The sequence below is a fragment of the Macaca mulatta genome, chromosome 5 (genome assembly GCF_049350105.2).
Source record: "Macaca mulatta isolate MMU2019108-1 chromosome 5, T2T-MMU8v2.0, whole genome shotgun sequence".
Lineage (NCBI taxonomy): Eukaryota > Metazoa > Chordata > Mammalia > Primates > Cercopithecidae > Macaca > Macaca mulatta.
The window spans coordinates 103169145-103194990 of NC_133410.1; the positions used below are offsets into that span (position 1 = coordinate 103169145).

Sequence of the window (25846 nt, forward strand, 5' to 3'; positions counted from 1 at the left end):
CAAGAGAGGTAGATAAAATGCAGTGGTTCCCAAATGTGCCTAATGAGAAAACCGTTTTTGAAATTAGTGTTCACAGACCTTGCTTTGGGAATTCTGGTGTCTTCCAAGGTCTTTAGAGCTGATTTCTACACTTAGTTCAGTCAAATTGTTTGCTGAAATAACTGGTTGGTTGATTCAATTAACTGGTAAGTGCTATCAATCCACTAACACAATTAGAAACACTCAGTCTCCTCTAAATCCTGTAACATTAGCAAAGATTTTGATAAACATGAAACCTAGGCACAAGTTCTCCTAACAAGGACATGGAGGTAAGGATCACACTGATCCCTTCTGACACAGGCTGAAGTGAAGATTCATAGTTTGGGTCCACGTTCAAGCTTCTTGCTGTTGATTTATAGTTTTAGACTCTGTTATTCAATGGCTGAAATATACCATCTACTCCTCAAGTTTCAAGAAAAAGGAAAGTTATTTATTTAAGAGCATATATTTAGCCGGGCATGGTGGCTCATGCCTATAATCCCAGCACTTTGGGAGGCCGAGGCAGGTGGATCACCTGAGGTCTAGAGTTCGAAACTAGCTTGACCAATATGGTGAAACCCTGTCTCTAATAAAAATACAAATATTAGCCGGGCGTGGTGGCGTGCACCTGTAGTCCCAGCTACTCGGGAAACTGAGATGTGAGAATTGCTCGAACCGCAGAGGTGGAGGTTGCAGTGAGCTGAGATAGTACCACAGCACCCCAGCCTGGGCATCAGAGCAAGACTCCGGAAAAAAAAAAAAAAAAACAGCATATATTAATATGGGTAGGCTAAAATGCATTTGACAAAATCAAATTTGATTCGTGATTATAAACATAGTACAATTTATATATTCATTATTTATTGTTAGTGTTTTAAAGTTTATGCATGGTCTGGAACCAATAACTAAAAGTAAAGATGTAAGATTCAAGACCTAAGGAAACAGGCTTCAGGATTTTATGTGTGACTGTATATAGACACCAACTTTGGTAGAACTCTCTGTTGACTCTCCGTGTGAGAACGATACTGACTTTATTTTCTGGTGAAGATATTGAAGGTCTTATCCAGTCTAAACTACCAAAGAATCCTAATTCAGACCTGGATGAACTCCAAAGCCCTCCCTGATAGAGGTTCTATTGAACCAGCAGCCAATATGCTCTGCTTTTTGATGGTTTCCTGGGGTTCAGAAAACCTGTGAAGCCCTGCATGGGAGGGAGGGATGCATCAGCTATCATCATGCTCTACTTTGTTTACAATGGACATTTAAGGTGTAGCCAATGCCTTATAAGTAGTGATAGGACCATGGAAAGCCAAACTTTGTCTAAAATCAACCTTGATGTGACCTTATGTTTTATTTCCCCACAGGCTTCATCCCTGCAGAATGAAACTACAATATCTGAAAGAAGGAATGTTTGGCCATTAAGGCCATGTTTGAAACTTGGCAGCAATATCTGGAGAAGCCAGGCATCCAGTCATGGCCTGCACCAGTCATCACAAATGGGAGGACCCCTGGATGACCCATAACCTCTACCAGCACAAGAGCTGCTGATCTGTTTCCCACCTTATTGATTTCAGGACCCATTAGATCCTGTACTCAAAACTGGTGAGCTAAAGTATTATCTCCTAAATTAAAAACACCTATCCAGTTCAAGGAAGCTGACCTCACCAGGTTGTGACACACAGAAATCCTTGCTGTAATCCACTCATAGAAGAGTAACAACAGGACTGCTGCTTTCAGCCACAGGTCATGGGTCTTGCCTGCACCGGCCTGTTAGCCTTAGAAGGATGCTTCTATGCAGTGGACTTCTTGCCTAGGTGTCCTGGTCAAGAGCACTCACATTGAGGTCCAAGTCTGTACCACAGTAGCTTTGTCCTCAGCTTCTATCTGTGCATGATTTTAAACTCTGGGTCTTAGGACTTCTCATGGCCAAAGATCCAGGGAGACATGAAGGACCAAGGAGAATGTGCCTTGGCAGAACTTAACCAGAGAAAGACAGAGGGCTCTTCCAACTCTTATTGAATCACTGGTAATTGTGGTTAAACATCTTTAGAGGTTTTTATCACAGAATTCTCTCCATATTTCTAAAACAACATTATTTTCATACTTACCAAAATGCGCTACTTTCCTCCACACCAAGGGACATTACCTTTATCCCCAGTGGCCATCAAACGTCTACATTTTGCATGGATTCCTGGCTAATGTAGGGCCTCCAGTTCGAATCCACACTTAGTACATGTGTCATTGTAAACAAAGATCACTTGCATCTTAGGATTACACCTTGGAATTGCAGTGCCTGTATATACTACCCACGACTAAGGTAACTTTGTTTTCCTTATACCCACTTCCACATTGATTTATAATACCTCTTCAATGCAAAACGTATTTTACAAGTAAAATAGGGAAGCATCATATGAAACATCCCAGCCCCTCATGAACTCAATCAATTTTTATTGAGGACCACTATGTACCAAGCACTGTATTACATTTTGGGAACACAATGATGAATGAGTGAGAATCCTTTCCTTAAGAAGTTTGCATTCCAGTGGGGAATCCAGATGATGAAACAGCATGAAGAGTGCTAGAACAGGCTCATGATGGCCATAAGAATTCCCTCATCTCTGTTCCTTAATCACCCAGGGAACTCCCAGTTGCCCAGGCTGATGCACAGGTGATCTATTATGCCAAAGCAACCTAAAAGATGAAAGCCAACAAGCAGCAGTCCAGGGGGAGCCCCTCCAAGTAGTGGTCCCATGGGTTCTTGTTACTAATGTATTATTTCTAAATCATCTGACTTTTAAACAAGTTGGGTGTTCACTTACTGAGCGCCTTCCTCATTATGTCATCAAACTGATAACCCTCAAGTTGTAGCTGCTCACAGGTGAAAATCAGGCTGTGAAGTCAGAAGACATGGCTTCAAGTTTGGGTCCTGGTGCTTACCATGACTGTGGGCAAATCACCTAAACTTTCTGGTCTTTGGTGTCATTCTTTGCAAAACAAAAGTAAAAACATTATATACTGTACCTACCTCACAGGGTTGTTGTGAGAATCAAGTGAAATGTATGTGAAAGCACTTTGTAAGCTTTGTTATTTTTAATCACCCCACTTCCATGGGTTCTTCATCCTCCCTACCAAATACAATACTATAATTCACCTGAAGGATGTACTCTTACCCACTCTGTTCCTACCTCCCACCCTACACAAGTGAATGGTACAAAGAAGATGAAGTACATGCCTTCCTGGATATCTAGTTTCAGATGGGAATTCTGATACCTCACAGAATGACAAGGAAGTAGTCCGGAGGACCAAAACTGGGGTTCTACTGCCATAGAGACATTTCACCATTAACATACCACTGGACCTGGATACCAGGCAGCCCTCTTGATGGACGATTGCCCCCAGAGAACCCTTTCTTGGCCCCAGAGAACTAACCAGACTGCAGTGGTTCAGGGAATCATCTGGGTTCTTTCTGGCTGCCAGGAGAGTCACCAGCCATTCCAGGAAAGAGCATGCTTCCGAAAATAAAGCAAGAAGATTGGTTAAAGGAGACACTGACCCCATTAAGCAAAATACAAACCATCCCTGACTGCCTGACCTGTGATAAACGGGCTGCCAAGGGAGATTCCTAAACACTCATTTAAAGCAAGGATTCGGTGACACATTTCTTCATTTAGCAGTTTATCCCTGACGCCAACTTGACTCTTGCTTCTCTGATTTTTGATTTGTCGACTCCCTGTCTGCTTAACAGACCTATGATAAGATGTGTTTCTGGCTTTAAAATCCCATATGCTCCCCTTACATACACACAAACACATAAACATCCACACAATGAGGAATGCCACCATTTTTCCGCTCTTACCCACTTGACCAAGCTTAGCCTGGCCTTCTGTTTCTGATTATTTCATATGCATTCTGATTGGCTGATCCAATTTGAGTTCAGTTTCACTGGACCAGTTCTAATGTACCCCAGGCTGAAACCCTGACTCTCTTTCAGTCCTGTGTAGAAGCTTAGAGTGCCCATGGAGTCACGATACCAATATCCAGCAATCCTTTAAACAAAGGGAGGTCTTTCAACTTAGAATACATATACTTGTCCAAAACTTATATGTCCAAAACATATAAGGCCATATTGGCATGTATATCCAGGAATAACATAAAGTTTCTACAAAAGTTCTGAGTGAATAGAATGGTGACTATGTACAAAAGATCTGATAGAATTGGCATCCGAGAAGCTTTGTGATAAGGCCTTATGCCTAAAATAGAAAATTTCAACTACAATTCATTCCTTAGCTTCCTAGAGCAAGGAAGACAGATTATAGGGAAAAATCGATTCATTGTTTATATCAGTTTCCAAAATATTTTCAAATGGAATGGAAAATAATTCACAGTTACCTTCTTGCTGTAAGTCAGAATGGCTGACCTGACGCACCAGTTCAGTGAACTGAGAAATTCTGAGACTTTTTCCTATGGCTATAATATTAAAAGTTAATTTTAATACCTAAAAAAGATTAACAATTAAAAACAGTGTCTTATGTTATAGTTTACAACCACTGCTTGCTGTGGGAAGGGAGCCAGAGAGACTCAGAGTACCCGCCACCCAAGGTCAAAGGCACTGAGCCAAAGGATCCAGCAAAGAGCAGGCCCAAGCCAGGAAGAAAAGCTGTTGCTGAAATGACAGACCAAGCATATGAAACAAGATGATCTCCAGGTCATGGTAGCTGAGAAAGGAGAATAGACAGATCCAAGCTGGGAACCAAATTAAGATGTTGGAACAGGTACCAGAGTGAATAAGACTGGGCAGGGGATGGAGTCACCTACAGCCACCTGTTTGTCGTACAGTAGTCTTTCTTGTAGGTTGCAATACTACATCCTAGTTTCTTTTTCACAAGTAAAATCCTTGGTATTACCGATGTAGCTTACATAGCCAGCCCCAAGTAGAAAACTCTTCCTTTCCCACAGACATACTTTTTACTATCTTGGTTGATATAATTTTCTTTCTCAGAGATTTTTAATTTTTTTCATGAATCTTTGATAGATTATTTTATCAATAAAAATTTTGTCAATAAATACTTTTCCTGATTGAACTCCAATTCCTTCTTTGGTGATTAAAGTTGGTAATAAAAATAAATTACTTTAATTAATAGTTTGTCTGTACTTGCTTTCCCAAGGCTATATGAGAGGGAGATGATGTTCTAACATAGATAACATATGAGTAAGCTCAAAACAATTATAGTAAAACACCAGCCCGGGGTAGCCAAGATGACGTTTGATAATGACACACAGTGAACATTTCAAGTTCGCTCCAATCTACAAATTGTACCTCTCTTTCAAAAGTCATAGGGGATCAACTCTCCCACTGCCGCATCAGAATGCAGACTGCCCAGTGAGAGATAGACACTCAGGATGGAAAGGAATAATGCAGGCAGCATTTTGCAGAAAGAAGTGTTTGAATGCAGAGACCAGCCACTCCCCATAGCTGGGGAGAGTGCCAGGCTTTTCAGAGAACTCACATTAGAAGTTTCAGCAGTGGATGGAACTGGGCCAATAGACACAATGGTGGGGAGAGTGGGGAAGTTTCTGTAATTAAAGTCTGAACTCTGCACACTTTCAAACAGACTAAGAGCTCTCTACTATTGGCAACAAGGACTTTTTTTTAAGTGATTGTTCTAACTGAACCTGGTAAGGCATGAATCACTGTGGAAAACAAAGGAAGTCAGTGGAGTACAGACTTTGGGTTAAGAATGAAGAAAATAATCTGAATGGCACCAGGAGAGACAGTTCCATAAGCTCTATAGCAGGAGAGACTGGAAGTTACTAACAGAGGAATACTGCTGTGTGTCTTTTCCAGTATGCCATATATATAGTTAGACTTAAAATGACCGCTTGGTAAATTACAACTGGTTTTTAATCTTTTGTGTGGACTCGGTTCTTGTCTATTGAATTCTTTCATGGTCTTTATAAAACCCAGAATTCATAGAGAACTCTTCAATGTTAACAGAGTATCTGTTGATATGTGAATCAGATAGATGCTAACTGATAATTACAATCAATATTCCAGAATGGTCAAGCAATTCTTCACTTAATAAAATTTATTTTGAACTGAATATATACAATTTATACCAGCAAGATAAAATATCATCTGTTACAGCAACACCAACTCTAAATATAATCCCAAATCCCCAATCTTTCACTCCCCACAAACAAAATTAAATTTTATCTGTATGCTGAAAATCAACACAGAATTTTTTTTAATGGGTCAAACTTTGGTAGTAAGTAAACTATTATTTGAAGCAACTAGTAAGAAAAGGCTAAACTGCTTGAAAGCATTCTTTCTTTCAACTTGTATTAAATGCCAACCAGTCTCAGACACTGAATTAAGCAATGGACATAACATAGTAAGCAAAATCATAGAGTTCACATTGTGGGCTCAGACAAAGACATTGAATAATCATACCAATGAATGTGTACTTACCAACTGAGAAAAATTCCTGAGTAAAGGACTAAGCTACAAGGAGTGTGTATGACAAAGAAACCCAACCAAGTTTAGCAGACTTGCTGGAAGAAGTAAAGCTTGAGCTAAAGTAAGACCAGCGAGCAGAAGTTGAGAAAATAGAAGTGGGGAGTGTAAAACATTTCAGACCGAGGGGCCCACAACACTCATCTGAGACCTGAAATGCTAAATAAGACCTGAAAGCAGGCTCAAGTGATTACAGCCCTGAAAGCAAAAGTTAGAATGGTAAGAGGTGAAATATATAGGTGGGTAGCAACCAAGCTATGCTGTCTTAGAGACCACACTAAGAAACTTCGTCTTCAACCTAACAGAATTGGAAGCGTCTCAGCTTTTAACAAGAGTTAAGTCTGAAATTTGTTTGCCTGGTTGTGTTCTGTTGTACACATATAGAGTGCTTAATATACATGTACTTAATACATTCTGGATTTCTTTTCCACAATATATTCCAGAGAACAGATACGATATTTTCCTAGGTTGATTATCAGAATTATGACTTAGAAACTTCCACCCAAAGAGGCATTCTGTGATGCGCATTCAAGTGATGCCAAGAATATAGCTACTGTAGCCTTATCATGGCCATAGTGTGTATGGATTCTGTCTTCAAAACAAGGATTCTGTCTTCAAAACAGATTTTTTAAAAAATTGTCTCAATTGCGGCAATACATATGAAAATATTTTGGAAGTTCTGATGAGAGTAAATGAAGGAATCATTACTACTTACTACTCTACAAAGGACCAGCGCTCAATTTAGAATGGAGATACATAACAAAGGAACCTTAGAAAAACAGAGATGTCCCAATTTGCATGCACAGCAGTAGTAACAGTAGGTTGCAGTCTGTCCTCCATCAACCCTTCCCTCACCCCTGCCTTCAGAGATACCTGGTGCCTCCAACAGCTGAGTATCTTCAGGGAGCTAGGGCAGGAACTGATCTTTTTCTCTTTGGCTTTCCCTACAGACTAAGGTATAGGCTTTCTCAGCTCTGCTAAGTCAATTATCACTTGTCCATCTGGTTCCAGACTGTAAAAATTTGTTGATATCCTTGATTTGTTACTGTCTCTTCAGCCATTCCCTTTGTATTCTGCATTTATGCCTTTTGTGTCCTTTTTAACGGTGTTTGAGAAGGGTATCTATGTGTTCAATCTAAAATGATTAACTGAAACGTTCTTATTGTTCTAATTTGCATTTCCTGGTTGAATACTTTTTTCATCTTTATGAACCATGTTTACTGTTCCTTCACGAATTACGTGCTCTTATCTTTTGGCTGTTTTTCTATCAGGAACTATTCATTTTCTTATCAAACTTAATAGTTCCATTTATATGATGTATATTAACTCACTGTGTGTCAGATTAATTGCAAATATTTTTCCAGTTTGTCATCTACCTTTAATTTTTGTGATTTTTATGCATGAAAAATATTATTTTGTTATAAGTTACTATAGTTTGTAGTTTTTTATTAAAAGTATTATTAATTATAAACATTGTTATTGAATTTATTAAATTAATTACTGAATTACTAAATCTTCCAGCAAGTTTAGGCATAGAATTCCCTTAATCAGCCTGATATCAGTTCAATGATTACCTACCTTATATTCTAGATATATTTATAATTTCATGTTTTTAGATTTACTTTTTAATTCATCTGGAATTTAATTTTTCATGTAGTATGTAAGGGGAAATATTAGGTTGGTGCAAAAGTAACTGCAGTTTTTGCCATTAAAAGTAATATAAATAACGAATTGTTTGCCATTAAAATTAATATAAAAAACTAATTATTAGCATGTATACCATCAAATATTTAAATATAGAATACAATTATGTACAATTTAACATACCATTGAAAAGCAACTATTCATTCTACCACAACCTAAATCCTTATCTAATTATCTACTTTTAGGAGAACCCAAAATAAAATAATTTGTACTGGAGATAGCTCAGGAAATCCATCCATCCTTAGCCCTGGAAATAGCCCTGGAAATCCATCCATAGCAATGAAGACTGCATAGTTTGTGGTAAGTGGGTTGTGACAACCCCTGATAGGGTCAGTATTACTAAGAGTCTCATCTGTAATGAATTGAGACAGAATGCAGGAGGAAGGGGATGTAAAGGGTTTATGCAATATCTCTACTATTTGAGACATATGGCCATAACAGTTGTCATAAAAGACTGCAGAAATGATAGATTGCTTTTGAGTATCATGGATACACCACTGAAGGAAAATGGTGGACTCAAGTCAGCCAATCTCCAACTCAGGACATGATGTTAAATTTAGGAAATCTATATGACACCTGTATCTACCACAATCAGAAGGCAACACAGACTGAAAACAAGGCCTGATTGTGAGAGTAGCAAAATTGCAAAGAAGATTTACTACACAGCCTTGTCAAATGTATTGTGCTAAACTCAAGACCCAGATAGAGAAGAAATGGGAACATGAGGACCAAAATGGGAACATCTGAGTGGATGCACCTGGATCTCTATATTCTGCTGAACCATCTAGGACTCCTAAAGTGACTCACTCTTTGGTATTCAAGAATAGCAAATTTCTCTTGCCTAGAGACCATGCAGAGAATTCGTGTAAGATGCCTTACAAGATAATCATTGTCTTCATCAAGATTCACCTCACCTTTCTGATAGTTTATAGGCATAATGCTAGCTCTAATCTTAGCATGGTCCACCTGCAGAAGTGCCATTCTATTTTGGAAGCAAAGCCCTTATTCACCAAAAATTATACAACATTTAGCTGTTACATTCTGAGAGGAACCTAGAGTATAGATGCCTTAGAATGGATCTTGAGGTGGGTGACTGGGGAAAAGGTATCAGTTAAGACTGGAAAAGGCAGTTTACTAGTTGCTATGGTTTGGATATTTGACCCCTCCTACTTTCACATTGAAATTTAACCCTCAGTATTGGAGGTTGGGCCTAATGGTAGGCATTTGTATCATGGAAGCAGATCCCCCATGAATTGTTTGTTACCAGCCTCGTAGTAACGAATGAGTTCTTGCTCTATTAGTTCTGGAGATTTCCCCTAGAGCTAGCTGTTAAAAAGAACTTGGCACCTCCCTACCCCTACTTCCTCTCCCAACATGTGACCTCTGAATGCTGGCTCCCCTTCCCTTTCCAGCAAGACAGGGAGCAGCCTAAAGCTCTCACCAGAAGCTGAGGTTGTCACCATGCCTCTTGTACAGCCTGCAGAACTGTGAGCCAAATACTTCTTTTCTTTATAAATTACCCAGCCTCAGACATTCTTTTATAGCAATACAAACGGACTAAAACAATAGTATAGGAGAAGTCACCCATAACTCAGGATCTCATGTTCAAGAAGTCCTAATATTATACTAGGATGGATTTCCTAAATTTGGGAGAAGTATTAACCTATAATACATGAGGTAGAAATGCCAGAACAGCCTTGTCAAATTTTTGAAAAAAGCGGGGAAAGGCTTAGGCAGGAGATAGGCTTGAATGGATTTAATGCTTAAGACTAGAGACTCCATCAGCTGGCTGACCATTTCCCAGGAGATCCCAGAGGACATTCCCTTCACTAATTTGAAAGAGAGAGTGATCGTATGAGGACATTGGCCTTGTTGAGAGACTCAGTGAATCTGTCCTTGTTAGGCTGAGGTGTATCATCAGGAAAGCTGCCATGAAATAAACTAATCAATGTCATTGAGATGATAGGATTCTGGGATAGTAGAAGCCAGGTGGTGTCACTTTACTGTCAGCAGCAAAGTGAATATAATCACTGTATTGGGAAGCAAAGCCAGAATGGAAATCTGAGACCCTAACTCCCAAGGATCTGTGGCAATAGTTTCCAGGGGCACAATAGATAGGTAGTATGGCATTCTTAATAATGGAACCCCTCCAAAGATGTCCACATTTTAATCCTCTGGAACCTATGAGTATATTACTTTACATGGCAAAGGGAACTTGTAGGTGTGATTAAATTAAGAATCTTGAGATGAGGAGATTATCCTGGATGAGCTGGTTGTGCTCAGATAATCACAAAGATCTTTGTAAAGGAGAGAAGGAGGCAGGAGTCAGAGAAGGAGCTATGACAACAGAAACAGAGCTTAGAGAAAGAGAGAAAGAGAGAGAGAGATCTGAAGATGCTAACCTACTGGCATTGAAGACAGAGAAAGGAGATGAGTCAAGAAATGCAAGCAACCTGTGGAAGCTGGCAAAGGCAAGGAAATGGATTCTCCTTGGAGGCTGCCCTGCCAACCCCTTGATTTTGGTTTAGAGAGATTGATTTCAAACCTCTAACTTCCCAGAACACTAAGGTAATAAACTTTGTGTGTTTTTGAGCAACTATGTTTGTCATAGTTTGTGGTGATGGTTCATATTATTTGTCATCTTGGCGAGGCTATAACACTCAATTATTCAATCAAACATTAATCCAGGTGTTACTGTGAAAGTTTTTTAGAGGTGTGGTTAATATCTACAATCAATCAGTTGACTTTAAGTAAGAAAGGTTACCCACAATAATGTAGGTGGACCATGTCAAATGAGTTGAAGGCCTGAAGGGCAAAAATTGAGGTTTCTCGGAGAAGACGTTGTGCCTCAAACCTGTAGCATTAACTTCTGCCTGAGTTTCCAGCCTGCTGGCCCACCCTATGGATTTCAGATTCACCAGCCTCCACAATCACATGGGCCAATTCCTTAAAATAAATATATTTTTAAAATCTCCTATTGGTTCTCTTTTCATGGATAATTGTGACCAAAACATTTGTTTCAGTACCAATAGGAAGCAAATGCAGGTAGCTAAGCAAGGTATTGAATGATCTATATAACCAGAAAGGGCCAAAAGGAGGTAGGACAAATAGCCATCACAAAAGCTATTAACTAATCTGTTTTTTCTAGTTTCTGCACCTGAGCAAGTTTGAGCCAATTAATGCAAGGTATGCCAGGTTACCTTAAGGACTCCTCCAATCCTTTTACAAATGGACCTACAAATAGTTGCCAGAATATACTTGGGAAATTTTTAAAACCCCACAAATATTAATTTTTTTAAAAATACAGGGTATGAGCTGACACTGATAGCAGAAAAAGCAAAATGCCATTATGGATCTTTTGCTACAATGAGAGCATGTGAAGATCAGGTGATAAATAGACTCCTGCCCAAGTTCTTCTGACAGGAGTCCAATGGGCACAAAGGTAATGGTCACTTTTCCAGTCCTTAAGTGTATCACTTAGATGGATGTGCTTAGCAGTTGTCAGAAACTTCACATTTGCTCCCGAACCCTTGGATTAAAAACTATAGTGGCAGAAAAAGCCAAGTGAAAGTGTCTGAAAGTGTACCTCCTCCAAGATACTAAATCAGAAAAATACCACCTACTAGATGAAACTAGAGAGTATCATTCTCAAAGTATGTGTGCCAGTGAAGGATGCAGGAATAGTGTGATCTCCATCATGTGCCTATTTAATTTGATGGTCTGACACCTGCAAAGAATCAGTTGGATCATGGCAGATGACAATAGACTACTGGGAACTGAACTAAGTGGCTTCACCCTTACACATCTCACTAGCCTAATTGAAAAGAAGCTACTTAAATGAAAGTGCCCCTGTAGTATAATCCAATACTCTGGTCTTGTAAACCAGAAATGGAGAATCCTCTGCCCACGGCAACTCAGGGGAAAAGCATCCCGCTTCACTGTCCATAACCAAAGCTGAAATTCTAGTTAAACTATTCCCTGAATTCTTTCTTAGCGCATACTTTGGCTACCCAATGTTGGCTGCTGGGCTACTGCTACACTTATTCTGTAGTTAGTGATCTGGTGAGTTTTTCAGAAAGGCTGATTAGAAGCAGTTCACATTCACTTGGAATGAGCAACAGCATACATTCATGATCTTGACAAGGGGTATGCTAACATTCATTCACAATATAGTTCTTGTGATAAAGGGACCTTTGCCATCTGGACCTTCTGCAGGACATCATTTTGATTAGACCTAGGGAGGAGAAGGAAGTTTTATAAGAAATGCCCTTGTGAGGCATATGGGGGCCCAGGGGGTGTGTGGAGACAAAGTGGCTCCTTTTTGAATCAAATCCACCATACTGACTTCTCATTAGCCCCAGACACCCTGATGCATCCCAATTCCTACTGTATTTACTGTCCCTAGTGTAAGAACATGCCAACCTTGATTTTATTACACAAATGATGAGCTATGACCCACATAGCATTCTTGCTTGTTCTGCCCTTGATTGTCTTGCTGGAGCACATATACCTCTTCCACATGGTATATAAGCCCTGAGACTGGAGAGTAAAAGTGTTATCTACCTGTCTAGTGACCACCCAAGACCACGCTTCTGTCTGTAAGTCCCCCAGTAAAGCATTCCTTGCCAACAAACTACATTCATCTGCCTTCTTATTCAGTTTCCCAGCTCCTCCAGCATTTGGGGGCTGCTTTGCCTATATGGCCCTCTCATGGAACAGGGTCAGGGATTCACCTTACAAAGACCAAGAGTCAGCCAGATTGGCGATGTTTTAAGAATTCCATGAGTTTGTGAAATGCTAAAACACACCCTTGCATCTATGCCGTGAAGAAAGGTATAATGCCTGGCAATCCTCTTTGGATTTTGGAAAGAACACATGCCGTATTTAGGAATACAGCTCTGACTCCTTTATCAATGGACTCAGATGGCAAATAGTTTTGAGTGGGGCTTTGTAACAGATTTAAGCTGTGGAACAAGCATCCCTGTGGCTTAGAGCATATGATTCAGTAAATCCCATGATGCTAGAACCACTTGGAATGATACATAAGCATGCCATGCACAATCTTCTGAAAGCCCCCATAGAAGAATCACAGCAAAGACCACCAAGGGCATGGAGCAAGCTGTACCATCTGCAGCAGAGAATTATTCAACATTCCAAAAGTAGATTCTGTCACACTACTGGACCTAAATAGAGACTGAACCCCCAACCAAGGAATATTAAGTTACTGTGCAACTGAGGCTACTTACTTTTATCCTGATATTACATCAAGTCATAACTTTGTGGAGGGAGGCACAATAGCAATTCATCATATTGTGAAAATGACACATTCTGGATCAGATCAAAGCAGGTTCAGAGAACATAAGTAAGTTACACATGCCAGTATCACAGATCCTTGCATTACTTACCTAGTTACATCAATGCCTCATATTTAGTGAGCTAGTAGGGAAGAAATAGCCAACTGAGAAGGAAAATCTCAGGCCTGGTTCATGGATAGGGTGACTTAATATGTTTGCAAGCTGAAAATAAGCCTCTGTTGCACTACAGCCTGTCTCAAAGGAGGCCATGGAAAACAGTGGTAAGAGGAAGTCCTGCATGGTTCACTCTGCCATCAGCTCTGCATGAAGAGAGAAATGGTCTGAGGTAAGAACACAAATAGATTCCTGGGCAGTGGCTGGTTAATCATGGACTTGTAAGGAGCAAGACTCAAAGAGTGGGGCCGAGAAGATATGAGGAAGAGTCATGTAGAAGGATCCACAGAAATGAATACAAAATGTGCAGATCTGTATGTCTCCTATCAATATCCCTTGGAGACCAACCACAGAGGAGGCACCGAACAGCCAGTGGTAAAGATGACTCAGCCAGTGAAAGTCAGCGAGTTTCTTTCCTCAGCAACCCCAGTGCTTGCACAAGGGGCCCATCAACAGAATAACCTCACTGGCAGAGATGTAGGGAGACAGAGGAGAAATAAATATTAAATAAATAATCACACAGATAATTGTTGATAATTATTTTCAATACTAACGAAGCAAATATAAGGTCTAGGTTGAGTAGTCCAAAGTGTTTGGGAGCAAAAGTGTTTTGGATTTTGATTTTTTTCTGATTTTGGAATATTTGCATATAATGAGATATCTTGGGGATGGGATCCAAGTCCAAACACAAAATTCATTTATTTCAAATGCACCTACACACATAACCTGAAAGTAATTTTATACAATATTTTAAATAATTTTGCACATAAAGGAAAGTTTTGACTGCGTTTTGACTGCAACCCATCACATGAGGTCAGGTGTGGAATTTTGCTCTTGTGGTGGTGTCTTAGCTCCCAAAAAAATCGCAACTTTGGAAGATTGTGGATTTTTGGATTTAGGATGCTCAATCTGTATCATAAAATGTGTAAAACAGGGAACCAACCCTATTCTGGGAAACCAGGGAATGCTTTCCTGAGGAAATACAGCTTTAAAGTTGAGCAGACAGTAACTAGGTAAGAAAGGGACAGGCGAGACCAAAAAAGTATAGCAGACAGATAATTTGTGTGAAAGCCCCGAGTTGGGAAGATGTTTGGTAATATGAACAAGTAAAGAAGACCAGTGTGCCTAGAAGACTATGAAAGAGTGGAAGAGTGGTGGAGGTGAGACAGAAGAGATAAATCAACGTGCCTGATCTTGTTTGATCTCAGAAGCTAAGCAGGTTTGGGCATGGTTACCACTTGGATGGGAGACAGAAGACAAAAGAACCAGATAAAGCAGAACCTTTCAGTCCACATGAAGGGATCCTTTGTTGCCATTGCTGTTCTTGCTGTTGCTGCTGCTGCTGCTGTTCTAATTGTTGCTTGTGGGTTCACCTTTCCTGAGCTACCTCTTTTTCAACTTTCAGTTCTTCCTTCCTCAGGGAAACATTCGTGATGCTCCAGATTCGTGTGTTATTTATTGATGTTTGTGGTTATTTTAAGAGCAGTGAAAGTCCTTGAAAAAGGACTGGGCTAGAGATAAGAATTTGATATTGATTGGAATGTAGATGATATATATGGATTAAAGGGAAATTAGAGCACGGTACCAAGCCTAGTAAGGGAAAAGTCTCCTTAAGAGACATCAAGAAGGAACAACCTGAGAAGTAGGGAGAAGTAACAAGGAATATGGTATTCCCAAGTCAAGAGAAAAGATAGATTTGAAAAGAATGTGTTCAACTATGTCGAAAGTTGAAGAGGAGGTCAATTAATATATAGCCTAAGAAAATGCCCATTTGATTTAGCAACACTCGTATTTTCACCAACGGAAATTGGCAAATGCCACAAATCCTGGCTTAATTTATTGTTTTATTGATTGTCTGGTCTTAAGAAAGTGATAGAGAAAATATTAATAATACTGACTAAACTGAAAAGTATATCAAAGTCTCTAGCCATTACATGAATAGCACAAAAGATTGAGCACATATTCTTCCAGTATTTGAAAACTATTATCCTACTCAGCAAAAAAGTTGCACAGGTTATTGATTCTCAAATGAATTCTGACAAACAGCTTCACTGTCATTTCACTTTCATCTTACTCATTAACCACAAATGAAAAATACCAACCAACCTTCATGTGGGAACTACATTTGTTCATCAGTTGCAATAATTGATAGTTATGGATACAAGAATGGCAAAAATCAATGAAATCAAGGATTCTGTGAGAATCTATTAGATCTAGAGGATTTCCAATAACAAATTTTGAATATTTTATTGTTATTTACAAACTGTCATGCATTCTTTATATCAATAAAATACATAGTAAATTTATATAGTTATAATATGTGTGCACTTTTTTCAAACAGTAAATTATTATGCATTTACCAGCATATCACTATCCTCAGCCATCAGTAATGAACATTAGATAAATGCTCAGGATATACTTATACAAATTTAAAACAAATTCACAAATACGACTTTGAAATAAAGAGATATCACAAAAATGGAAGGAAAGAAAATACAATAGAAATGAACTACCATAATATGGTTTCTGTGGAGAGTGTAAATAGCAGACTTGTGAATAAAGATTTGGAACACATGCCATTTGGAGTTCTTGCAGGAACAGAAAAGTCTGAATTTTTTCTTTACTTGTGGTTCACCAAATTCTGCTACATTTATCTCACTTTACTGAACATGTTTCGCTATCTCAGTAAAATAAAGAGGAATTAAATTTTGCAAAAGGAAATGGAGAAATCAATGTAAAACAAAGGGATATTTTGGTAGTTTTAACCTATGTCCACAACTGGTTTCATATTCTTTCTTTCCCTTCTCCACCTAATTACCCTCTCTGAGTGTGGTCTTGACTTAGTAACTCACCTCTAATGATTAGAATATGGCAGAAATGATAGAGTGTAACTTCCAAGTATAGATCTAAATAATATTGTGACTTGTGTCTTTCTTCCTTAAATCATTTGCTCTGGGGTAGAGATTCACATGGAGAGAAACAGGCCTCCTCCCAACAGGCAGCACTAACTTTCCAATCCAAGTGAATGAACCATTGTGAAAGTTGATCCTCCAGTCCCAGTCAAGCCTTCAGATGACTACAGCCCCAGCTAACATCTTGACAGCAACCTCACAAGAGATCCTAAACCAGGGCCACCAAGCCAAGCAGCTTCAGAAACTCTGATCCTCATAAACTGTGATTTAATCATTATTTATTATTTTAAGGACTATGGAGGAAATTTTTTATGTAACGATAGATAACTAACACCTATAGTATAAAATTATGAAGATATTTGCAGTTCCTGGGGGTCAATGAATCCTGGATAAATTTAGGAACTGTAATAAATGTGACTTTGAACTTCTCTAACAAGCTATTAGTATAGTAGTAGACCCAAAGACACCTTGTCTTCACCTGCTTTCTGAAAGATAAACGGTAATTTCATGTATCCCTCCCAGAGAAGGATACATGAGAAGAACTCCTAGAGGAGGTAGCATTTGACCTAGATCTTGAAATTTCAGTTACATTTTAGCAGACAGGACTGGATAATAGGTGTTCGGATTTGTGTACTGGTGGTGACAGAATATAACATGTTTTAAGAACTATAAAGTAGCTGAATAGAGCACAGGGAAACTTCCTGAGCAATGGTTCACAAACTGGGGCACGCCTAAGAATCCCTGGGGGTGCTTATTTAAAATACATGTCTGGGCCTCATTCATAAAGTTGACATGGTAGAACTTAAGGGCCCAGGAATTTACCTTCTTAATGAAAATCCCAAGTGATTCTCATGCAGATAGATGGTCCTTGGATCACAATTTAAGAACCACTGTGTTAATGGAATAACAAAATTTCAGTCTAGAAACATAAGTTAGGACCATGTCACGGGGATTTAAATGTTGAACTAAGCTATGTGGTTGAAATGATATACAGAGAGATGCTACAGGAATTTTGTCTAGTTTTTATTGTGAAAATTTTTATGTACAAGTAGTGCTAACAGTCTAATGAATTTTTACATCACCATATCCACCAATTATCAGGATTTTTCTACATTTGCTTTACTATTCCTTTTCCATATTATTAATATTGCTGATAAAGTACTTTAAAGCATATCGTAGACTTCATGTTATTTCACCTTCATGTGCTTCTGTATGTCTCTCTAGCTTGCTAGACAGTCACATTGTTTTTACAGTACCTAAAACAATTAACAATAACTCATTGATATCATCTAATACTGAGTTGAAATTTATTTTTTAAAAGTTCTTTTATTGTTGTTTTGTTTGAACCCAAATCCAAACAAGGTCCACATATTGCGTCAGATGCTGTATCTTAAGATTATCCTGATCAAGATGGGTCCCTTCTCATGACCCTCCATTTTTCTTCATGTCACAGGCTTATTGATACTGAACACTTGTTCTACAGAACTTTTCACAATATGGGTTTGTTTTTTGTATTCTTGTGGTATCATCTAACTTAATATGATGTCCTCCATGTTTCCTGTAAGCAGGGGGTTATCTCAAAGGCTTAATAAAATTCAGATTTACTTTCTTTTTTTAAGGAATACTTTGTAGGGGACTATGTAGTGTATAATGCATGAAAGCAAGAAGCACATGATATCAGGGTCTCCTATTCCAAATTACGCTAAAATTGATCTGTGATTTCAAGGAGTGACAGACTGATTCCTTCATTATAAAGTTCCTCAAAAAACTTTAATTTGTTGTTTCATTTATTCTTAATCATTGCCGCAATAAAATTTTCATTAGGAAGTGCAAAATGTTGATTTTTCTAAAGCTCTTATTTCTTCTACTTTTATTATATGGAATTATTCTAAAATATTCTTCTGTCATTACTAAAGCTATTTGATTACCCTGAAATACTTCATATAGGAATGATAGGATAAATGGTTATTTCCCACTGTTAAGGCTACGACAAATGGTAAAAAAAAAAAAAAAAAAATACATTTTTTGGCTTTTGCTTGTTTGTTAATATCTGTGACACGATCAGAAACTACTTAGGATAATTCATCTTGACTTGGAAATTCTTATTTAAAATAACCTGTAAGAGAACACATTTCAAATTAATTTTCAATTTATTTACACATCTTGAGAAATATTGAAGTTCTTTAATTGGAATAGTCCTTAAAATCTGAGATTTCTTAAAGTCATTGGATATATACTGTACTATGGCTAGGTGGAGCAAAATTTAACTTAAAGTTTCAGCAGTAACTACAGGCCTCAAAACGTAGGGATAATGCTTGGATTGACTTGAACTAGTAACTCTAGGCATCTAAAGAGCAAAGTAAATATGCCTGTTTGGTTTCTAATTTTTTCACTTTTTATTCTGAGACAATCTCAAACTGATGAAAAAGTTGTAAGTACAGTACAAAGGACCTTTTTCACAAAATCATTATAGAGTAAGCTGCCCATTTTTTCTGAATACTTTGAGTATTCCCTGAAAAGGAAGACATTCTCTGATATAATCAAAATGGGGAAAGTAACTTGTTACCATCTATTTCCCAGACACCAATTTTGTCAATTGTTTCAATGATGCTCTTTGTTACAAAAGGACCTAGTTTAGAATCAGGCATCAGATGTATTATCATTCTTTTTATCCACCTCTACCCTGGAATAGTTCCTTGGTTTGCCTTGGAATAGAGACTTGATTCGTCTTTCACAATCTTGACACTTTTAAAGATTACAGGCTGGTTATTTTCTAGACTGTCTTTCATTTTGGATTGGTTTGGTGTTTTCTCTCAATTAGCTTCAGGATATGCATCTTTGGCAGGAATATCATAGAAGTAATAATACATTATCTGCATCCTAGCAGAAGGCATATAAATTAAATTTGTTCCGTCTCATTACTGGTGATATTAACTTTGATCACTTGGTAAAGTTGGTGTCTGCTATACATCTCCACGGTAGAGTCAATTTTCTCTTACTTGCAATCAATAAGTATTTTGTAACTAATAATTATTTCTCAAACCTTCAGGGCATTTATTTATTCTTTTTTTTTTTTTTTTTTTTTTTTTTGAGGCGGAGTCTTCACTCTGTCGCCCAGGCTGGAGTGCAGTGGCACCATCTCGGCTCACTGCAAGCTCCGCCTCCCAGGTTCGCGCCATTCTCCTGCCTCAGCCTCCCGAGTAGCTGGGACTACAGGCGCCCGCCACGGCGCCCGGCTAATTTTTTGTATTTTAGTAGAGACGGGGTTTCACCGTGTTAGCCAGGATGGTCTCGATCTCCTGACCTCGTGATCCGCCCGCCTCGGCCTCCCAAAGTGCAGGGATTACAGGCGTGAGCCACCGCGCCCGGCCGGCATTTATTTATTCTAAGATTCATGGATTTCTTTATTTCTCAGGAAGATAATCTGTCACTATCATTACTTATTTTGATACGCAAATTGTCCTACAGGTTGTCAGTGGAAGCTGCTTCAAGCAAGCTTTTATAGTCTTTTGACATGTCTCCATCATTCTTTGAACACTACCTTTTTTCTGAGAAAACAAGAGATTTTGGTTTATCTTGTGTTTTTTCTGCCCATCCCTGAAATCAAACGATTTTTCCAAGAATGCTGGCTCTTTTTAGTGCAGAACATTATTTAGAAACTAAAATCAGGAAGCTAGATATGTTCAATTGCTAGCCTCAGGCCCTGAGAGTGAAAAGAACTAGGAAATATATAGGTACATACACACACACACACACACACACACACACAGGCGTGACACATATATATATATATATATATTTCTATATCATCTACTCATATATATTAAAAACTAGAAACTCATATTCAAATCTCCAATTCAAATCTATCACCACAGCTTCCTCCATTTCCGTATTTGTAACTCCCTTTTCTGACAGTGAGAAATCTATTCTTGTCCTCCTCAAATATTTACCTTTTTTGCATTTATCCTTCTGTATATAATTAATCTGGCTGCCCACATATACTAGAAGCTCTCAGCTTAAACTGTGATACCTCAAGTTGTTTGCTGCTACTGCCATCATCCAGCTCCCAGAGATACTCAATTTGGTGTTGATATGATTTGGCCCTGTGTCCCCATCCAAATCTCACCTTGAATTGTAATCCCCGTAATCTCCACGTGTCAAGGGCAGCCCCAGGTGGAGGTAATGGGATCATGGGGACAGTTCCCCCATGCTGTTCTCATGATAATGAGTGAGTCTCAGGAGATCTGATGGTTTTATAAGTGCCTGGCATTTCCCCTGCTTGCACTCATCCTGCCGCCCTGTGAAGAAGGTGCCTGCTTCGCCTTTGCCTCCCACTATGATTATAGGTTTCTGGAGGCCTCCCCAGCCATGTGAAAGTTTGAGTCAATTAAACCTTTTTCCTTTATAAATTATCCAGTCTCAGGTATTTCTTCAAAGCAGTGTGAGAAGGAACTAATACAAGTGTTTTGACATCCTATGACACACACTCTCCTTAAGGATGTCCTGATCACACTATTCAGACTCCAGCCCCATGCTCAAGGCCCTGTGCCCCCTTCCCCAGCTCAGATGACAAGCTTCCTCAGCCATGCCTAATGGGGGAGAAAGAAGAGAAGAAAAAGGGAGGGATGGAGGAGAAGAATAGGTCCCTACTTATTTTAAGGGCCAAATAAATATATTTCACCATGAACTACCAAAACTCTTACTGTCCCTCACATTACTGGAACATTCTAATTTACTCACCTAAAAATTGACATTTGCTTCAAAAAATTAATAATACTAAAGGTTATATATAAATCTGGCATATTAAGATCAATATTCTATAATCAGCAAATATTTCACTACAGCCCATAAAACTGTTGAAACTCAAAGGAAAGTGAATATTGTGTAGTTATACAATCAAATTTAAAGCAAAAAGTTTGGATGATGCAAGCTCAAGGAAAATTTGCGCATCCTACGCATTTGGTAGTGACATTATGTGAAAGAATTTCAGGATTAAATTTCAGTTGATAGAGTTGGAAAAAAGTGGATGTATAGGGAATAAAATGAAATATAGACAACTGATACTACCAGGCTCTAGTTGCTTACACTGCCATACATATATAGATGACAGTTAATTGTCTCTCTGAAAGTTCTATTTAAGCATCTACAGCTACTAGCAATTATTTTCTCAAGAAGTACATTTTATGTGGTAGCACTATTTATAGTAACAGCATTATTAGTTGATTGCAATAACACCCAGTCCAATCACCAAACCATTGGAGAATTTTCTTCCCCAAAAAAGACACTAGATGGCCTTTTCTTTTCCTTTATTCTCATGGATGGTTTTCAGGTTAGGTTTGTTTTGTTGTTGTTGCTTTTATGCGTCTTTAACATTTACTTCAGCAGAGTCCAAACGTTCACACAAGAATAAAGCTCTGAAGTTTCTGGCACGTAAGATAGGCCCCGGACTATTTCTAGACACCAGCAATTAGACGAGGTTGAAGAAGAAACAGGGGAAGAATAGTGTCTTAAACATCATTTTGCACCCTGTTCTACTATTCTGTATCTTTATAGGATATATCCAGTCCAGTCCCAGAAAATCTACTGCCCAAGGAGTTCTAGATGACAGGTTAGATCAAGCCCCGGCAAATATTTGCGAAAACAACATTCAACTGCCTCTGGACATTGCAAAGACATATTTCAGGGAGCTATCTCTTTGGCTCTTTTTTAACGTCTTGCCTAGAGGATGAGACTCCTTTCGGGATGACAGCCACTGGGAAAGTAAAAGCAGCAGTAGCACCAGCTGGTTGCATCGCACTCCCGCGCCCCAAGGGCGGTGCAGGAGAGCGCCCGGAGCCAGAGCCAGGGCGCGCTGGGCGCAAGCTGGGGCGCGCCCAGGGCCAAGGAGCTTCTGATTGGTTCTTAGCTGTGAATAGACCAGGCCAAGGCTAATGGGAGCAGAGCGGGGTGTTCACCTGGGAATTGGCCTCCCCGCCTGCCAAGGGCCTCCCTGATTGTAAGGGGCGGAGAGGACGGAGGGCGGGGGCGGGAAAAGGGAAGCACCACCTAACTAAACGGAGGGGCGGGAGGAGGTTAAACTGAGGAAACCACGAGCCCATAGAAAAGAGAGGGCTATCGAGGCAAAAGGGTAGGTAACTTGGGGCTTCTGTGCCTTGAAAGTGTTAAGGATTGCAGGGAATGCAGGCGCCTTTCATTTTACTTTGAGCACCCTACCCTGGCTGGGCATTTAATGAGGAGTCCTACTGTGTGTGTTGAAACCTGCATAATACCGTAAAATATTCCGGCCCTAAATTACACTCGGCGGAGAGATTTAGGCAGATTACAACCCTAATTGGCCGCACGGTGCTGGGGAAAGGGGACAGAGAGAATTGGGGGACCTGGAATTTGGTGTACTATCACTGCACCGCAGCTCTACTTTCCATTAAGAAAAAGATCACATGACGAAGTCGAACTAAGAGATGTGAAGTAAAAAATGAAAAGATGGAGTAAAAGTAAGAAACAAACTCTGAGACGAGTGGGGTTTTCCCCGTTTATTCCAACAGCAATCTTAAATGATAGACGTCATGTAGCAGTTATATATCTATGAACATGTATGAGAGATTTATAAATACCTGCATACATAAATACAAACATCCTATTGTACATGAGAGATCGTAAATGCTTGGGCATCAGAAGTGGGAGCTGATCCTAGCTTGGGGGCAGCATCGGGCAGGCAGGCTTCTCTTTGATGTGAGTGCCTTCTGGGCGCCCGGCGCGTCCAGCCTCGCCCAGAGCCGCCCGCGGTAGCGCACGTCTGACCCGAGTCCTCTCGGGCACCAGCCTGAGAGCCGGCTCCGCACCGGCTCCCGCACCCCAGCCGCCAGGGTGGTGACACACACCGGAGTCGAATTACAACCCTGCAATTAACATATGAATCTGACGAATTTAGAAGAAGGAGGAAAAAAAAAAAAAAAAAAAAGCCTGAGCAGGCTCGGGAGTCCTCTGCACACAACTTTTCTCGGGGTGTAAAAACTCTTTGATTGGCTGCTCGCACGCGACTGCCCGCGCCCTCCATTGGCTGAGAAGACACGCGACCGGCGCGAGGAGGGGGTTGGGAGAGGAGCGGGGGGAGACTGAGTGGCGCGTGCCGCTTTTTAAAGGGGCGCAGCGCCTTCAGCAACCGGAGAAGCTTCGTTGCACGCGACCTGGTGTGTGATCTCCGAGTGGGTGGGGGAGGGTCGAGGAGGGAAAAAAATAAGACGTTGCAGAAGAGACCCGGAAAGGACCTTTTTTTGGTTGAGCTGGTGTGCCAGTGCTGCCTCCGATCCTGAGCCTCCGAGCCTTTGCAGTGCAATGTCCCGCCTGCTGCATGCAGAAGAGTGGGCTCAAGTGAAGGAGTTGGGAGACCACCATCGCCAGCCCCAGCCGCATCATCTCCCGCAACCGCCGCCGCCGCCACAGCCACCTGCAACTTTGCAGGAGAGAGAGCATCACGTCTACCCGCCTGAGCTGTCCCTCCTGGACAGCACCGACCCACGCGCCTGGCTGGCTCCCACTTTGCAGGGCATCTGCACGGCACGCGCCGCCCAGTATTTGCTACATTCCCCGGAGCTGGGTGCCTCGGAGGCCGCGGCGCCCCGGGACGAGGCAGACGGCCGGGGGGAGCTGGTAAGGAGGAGCAGCGGCGGTGCCAGCAGCAGCAAGAGCCCTGGGCCGGTGAAAGTGCGGGAACAGCTGTGCAAGCTGAAAGACGGGGTGGTGGTAGACGATCTGAGCTGCAGCCGCCAACGGGCCCCTTCCAGCAAACAGGTGAATGGGGTGCAGAAGCAGAGACGGCTAGCAGCCAACGCCAGGGAGCGGCGCAGGATGCATGGGCTGAACCACGCCTTCGACCAGCTGCGCAATGTTATCCCGTCGTTCAACAACGACAAGAAGCTGTCCAAATATGAGACCCTGCAGATGGCCCAAATCTACATCAATGCCTTGTCTGAGCTGCTACAAACGCCCAGCGGAGGGGAACAGCCACCGCCGCCTCCAGTCTCCTGCAAAAGCGACCACCACCACCTTCGCACCGCCGCCTCCTATGAAGGGGGCGCCGGCAACGCGACCGCAGCTGGGGCTCAGCAGGCTTCCGGAGGGAGTCAGCGGCCGACCCCGCCCGGGAATTGTCGAACTCGCTTCTCAGCCCCGGCCTCTGCGGGAGGGTACTCGGTGCAGCTGGACGCTCTGCACTTCTCGACTTTCGAGGACAGCGCCCTGACAGCGATGATGGCGCAAAAGAATTTGTCTCCTTCGCTCCCCGGGAGCATCTTGCAGCCAGTGCAGGAAGAAAACAGCAAAACCTCCCCTCGGTCGCACAGAAGCGACGGGGAATTTTCCCCCCATTCCCATTACAGTGACTCGGATGAGGCAAGTTAGGAAGGTGACAGAAGCCTGAAAACTGAGACAGAAACAAAACTGCCCTTTCCCAGTGCGCGGGAAGCCCCGCGGTTAAAGATTCCCGCACCCTTTAATTTTTGCTCTGCGACCGTTGTTGTTTAGCAACGACTTGGCTTCAGATGGCAGCTACATTTGATGGTTTGCAAATGCCGCGGCTGTTCCAAACTTCCTAGGGTCCATACTGTTTGATGAAAACTTTGTTAAAGTCGTGTCCTTTCCGCCCACCTTCTGCTCCCCCTGTAGATAGATACAGTATAATTGTATGTACCCATATATGGCATCATTATTCTAGTTCCCTGCTGCCAATACGCTGCTGAAACGTCGCATCTTCTCTGTCACTGGTTGGGGTTTAATTTATTTTGTGCCCTGGGCATCCATCCTTGTGTGTTGCGCACTCAAGTGTGGGAGATTTAGTCTTCCGAAGTTGTTTTCCAAAATGCACAATGAAACGCAAAATTAGTGCTTCCAAAGTGGATAACTTTTGACTATGTTATTGTTAGAAAACAGGGAACTTTAAGGTTTATATATTGTATAAACATACCCAGTATGTGCATCCGATCGCGAGTGGCGTCTTTTAGGAAACTTGGCGCACGCACTTTATCAGCCGCTGCTGCGGTGGTGGCTCCAGGAGAAACTCAACTGCCAATTGCAGACCAGTTTTTTTTTTTTTTTTTTTTTTTTTGTTTGTTTTTAACACAGCCACTTATAACTCTTAAGCTCTTTGCAAATGTTTGTTTAAAAAATGAAAAAATTTTAAAAATCTAGTAGTGTCAAAAGCATTTGGTCAATTTTATTTTGCCTTGTTAATATTA

The 25846-nt window shown here is 40.7% G+C and overlaps 2 protein-coding genes across 2 annotated transcripts in view; both read left to right on the top strand.

Moving 5' to 3' along the window:
• Positions 1-2441, top strand: part of GRID2 (glutamate ionotropic receptor delta type subunit 2) — a 1541190-nt gene extending 1538749 nt beyond the window's left edge. Inside the window, exon 16 of the mRNA XM_028849003.2 lies at positions 1383-2441. Within this exon, the coding sequence (XP_028704836.1) occupies positions 1383-1541 (159 nt within the window). The 3' untranslated portion in view covers positions 1542-2441. The remainder of the gene's footprint in view (positions 1-1382) is intronic.
• Positions 2442-23769: 21328 nt separating this feature from the next.
• Positions 23770-25728, top strand: ATOH1 (atonal bHLH transcription factor 1). The gene has a single exon (XM_001102247.5). It carries the CDS (start codon positions 23949-23951, stop codon positions 25011-25013), a length of 1065 nt encoding a protein of 354 aa, XP_001102247.2. The 5' UTR covers positions 23770-23948; the 3' UTR covers positions 25014-25728.
• The last annotated feature ends 118 nt before the right edge of the window (positions 25729-25846 follow it).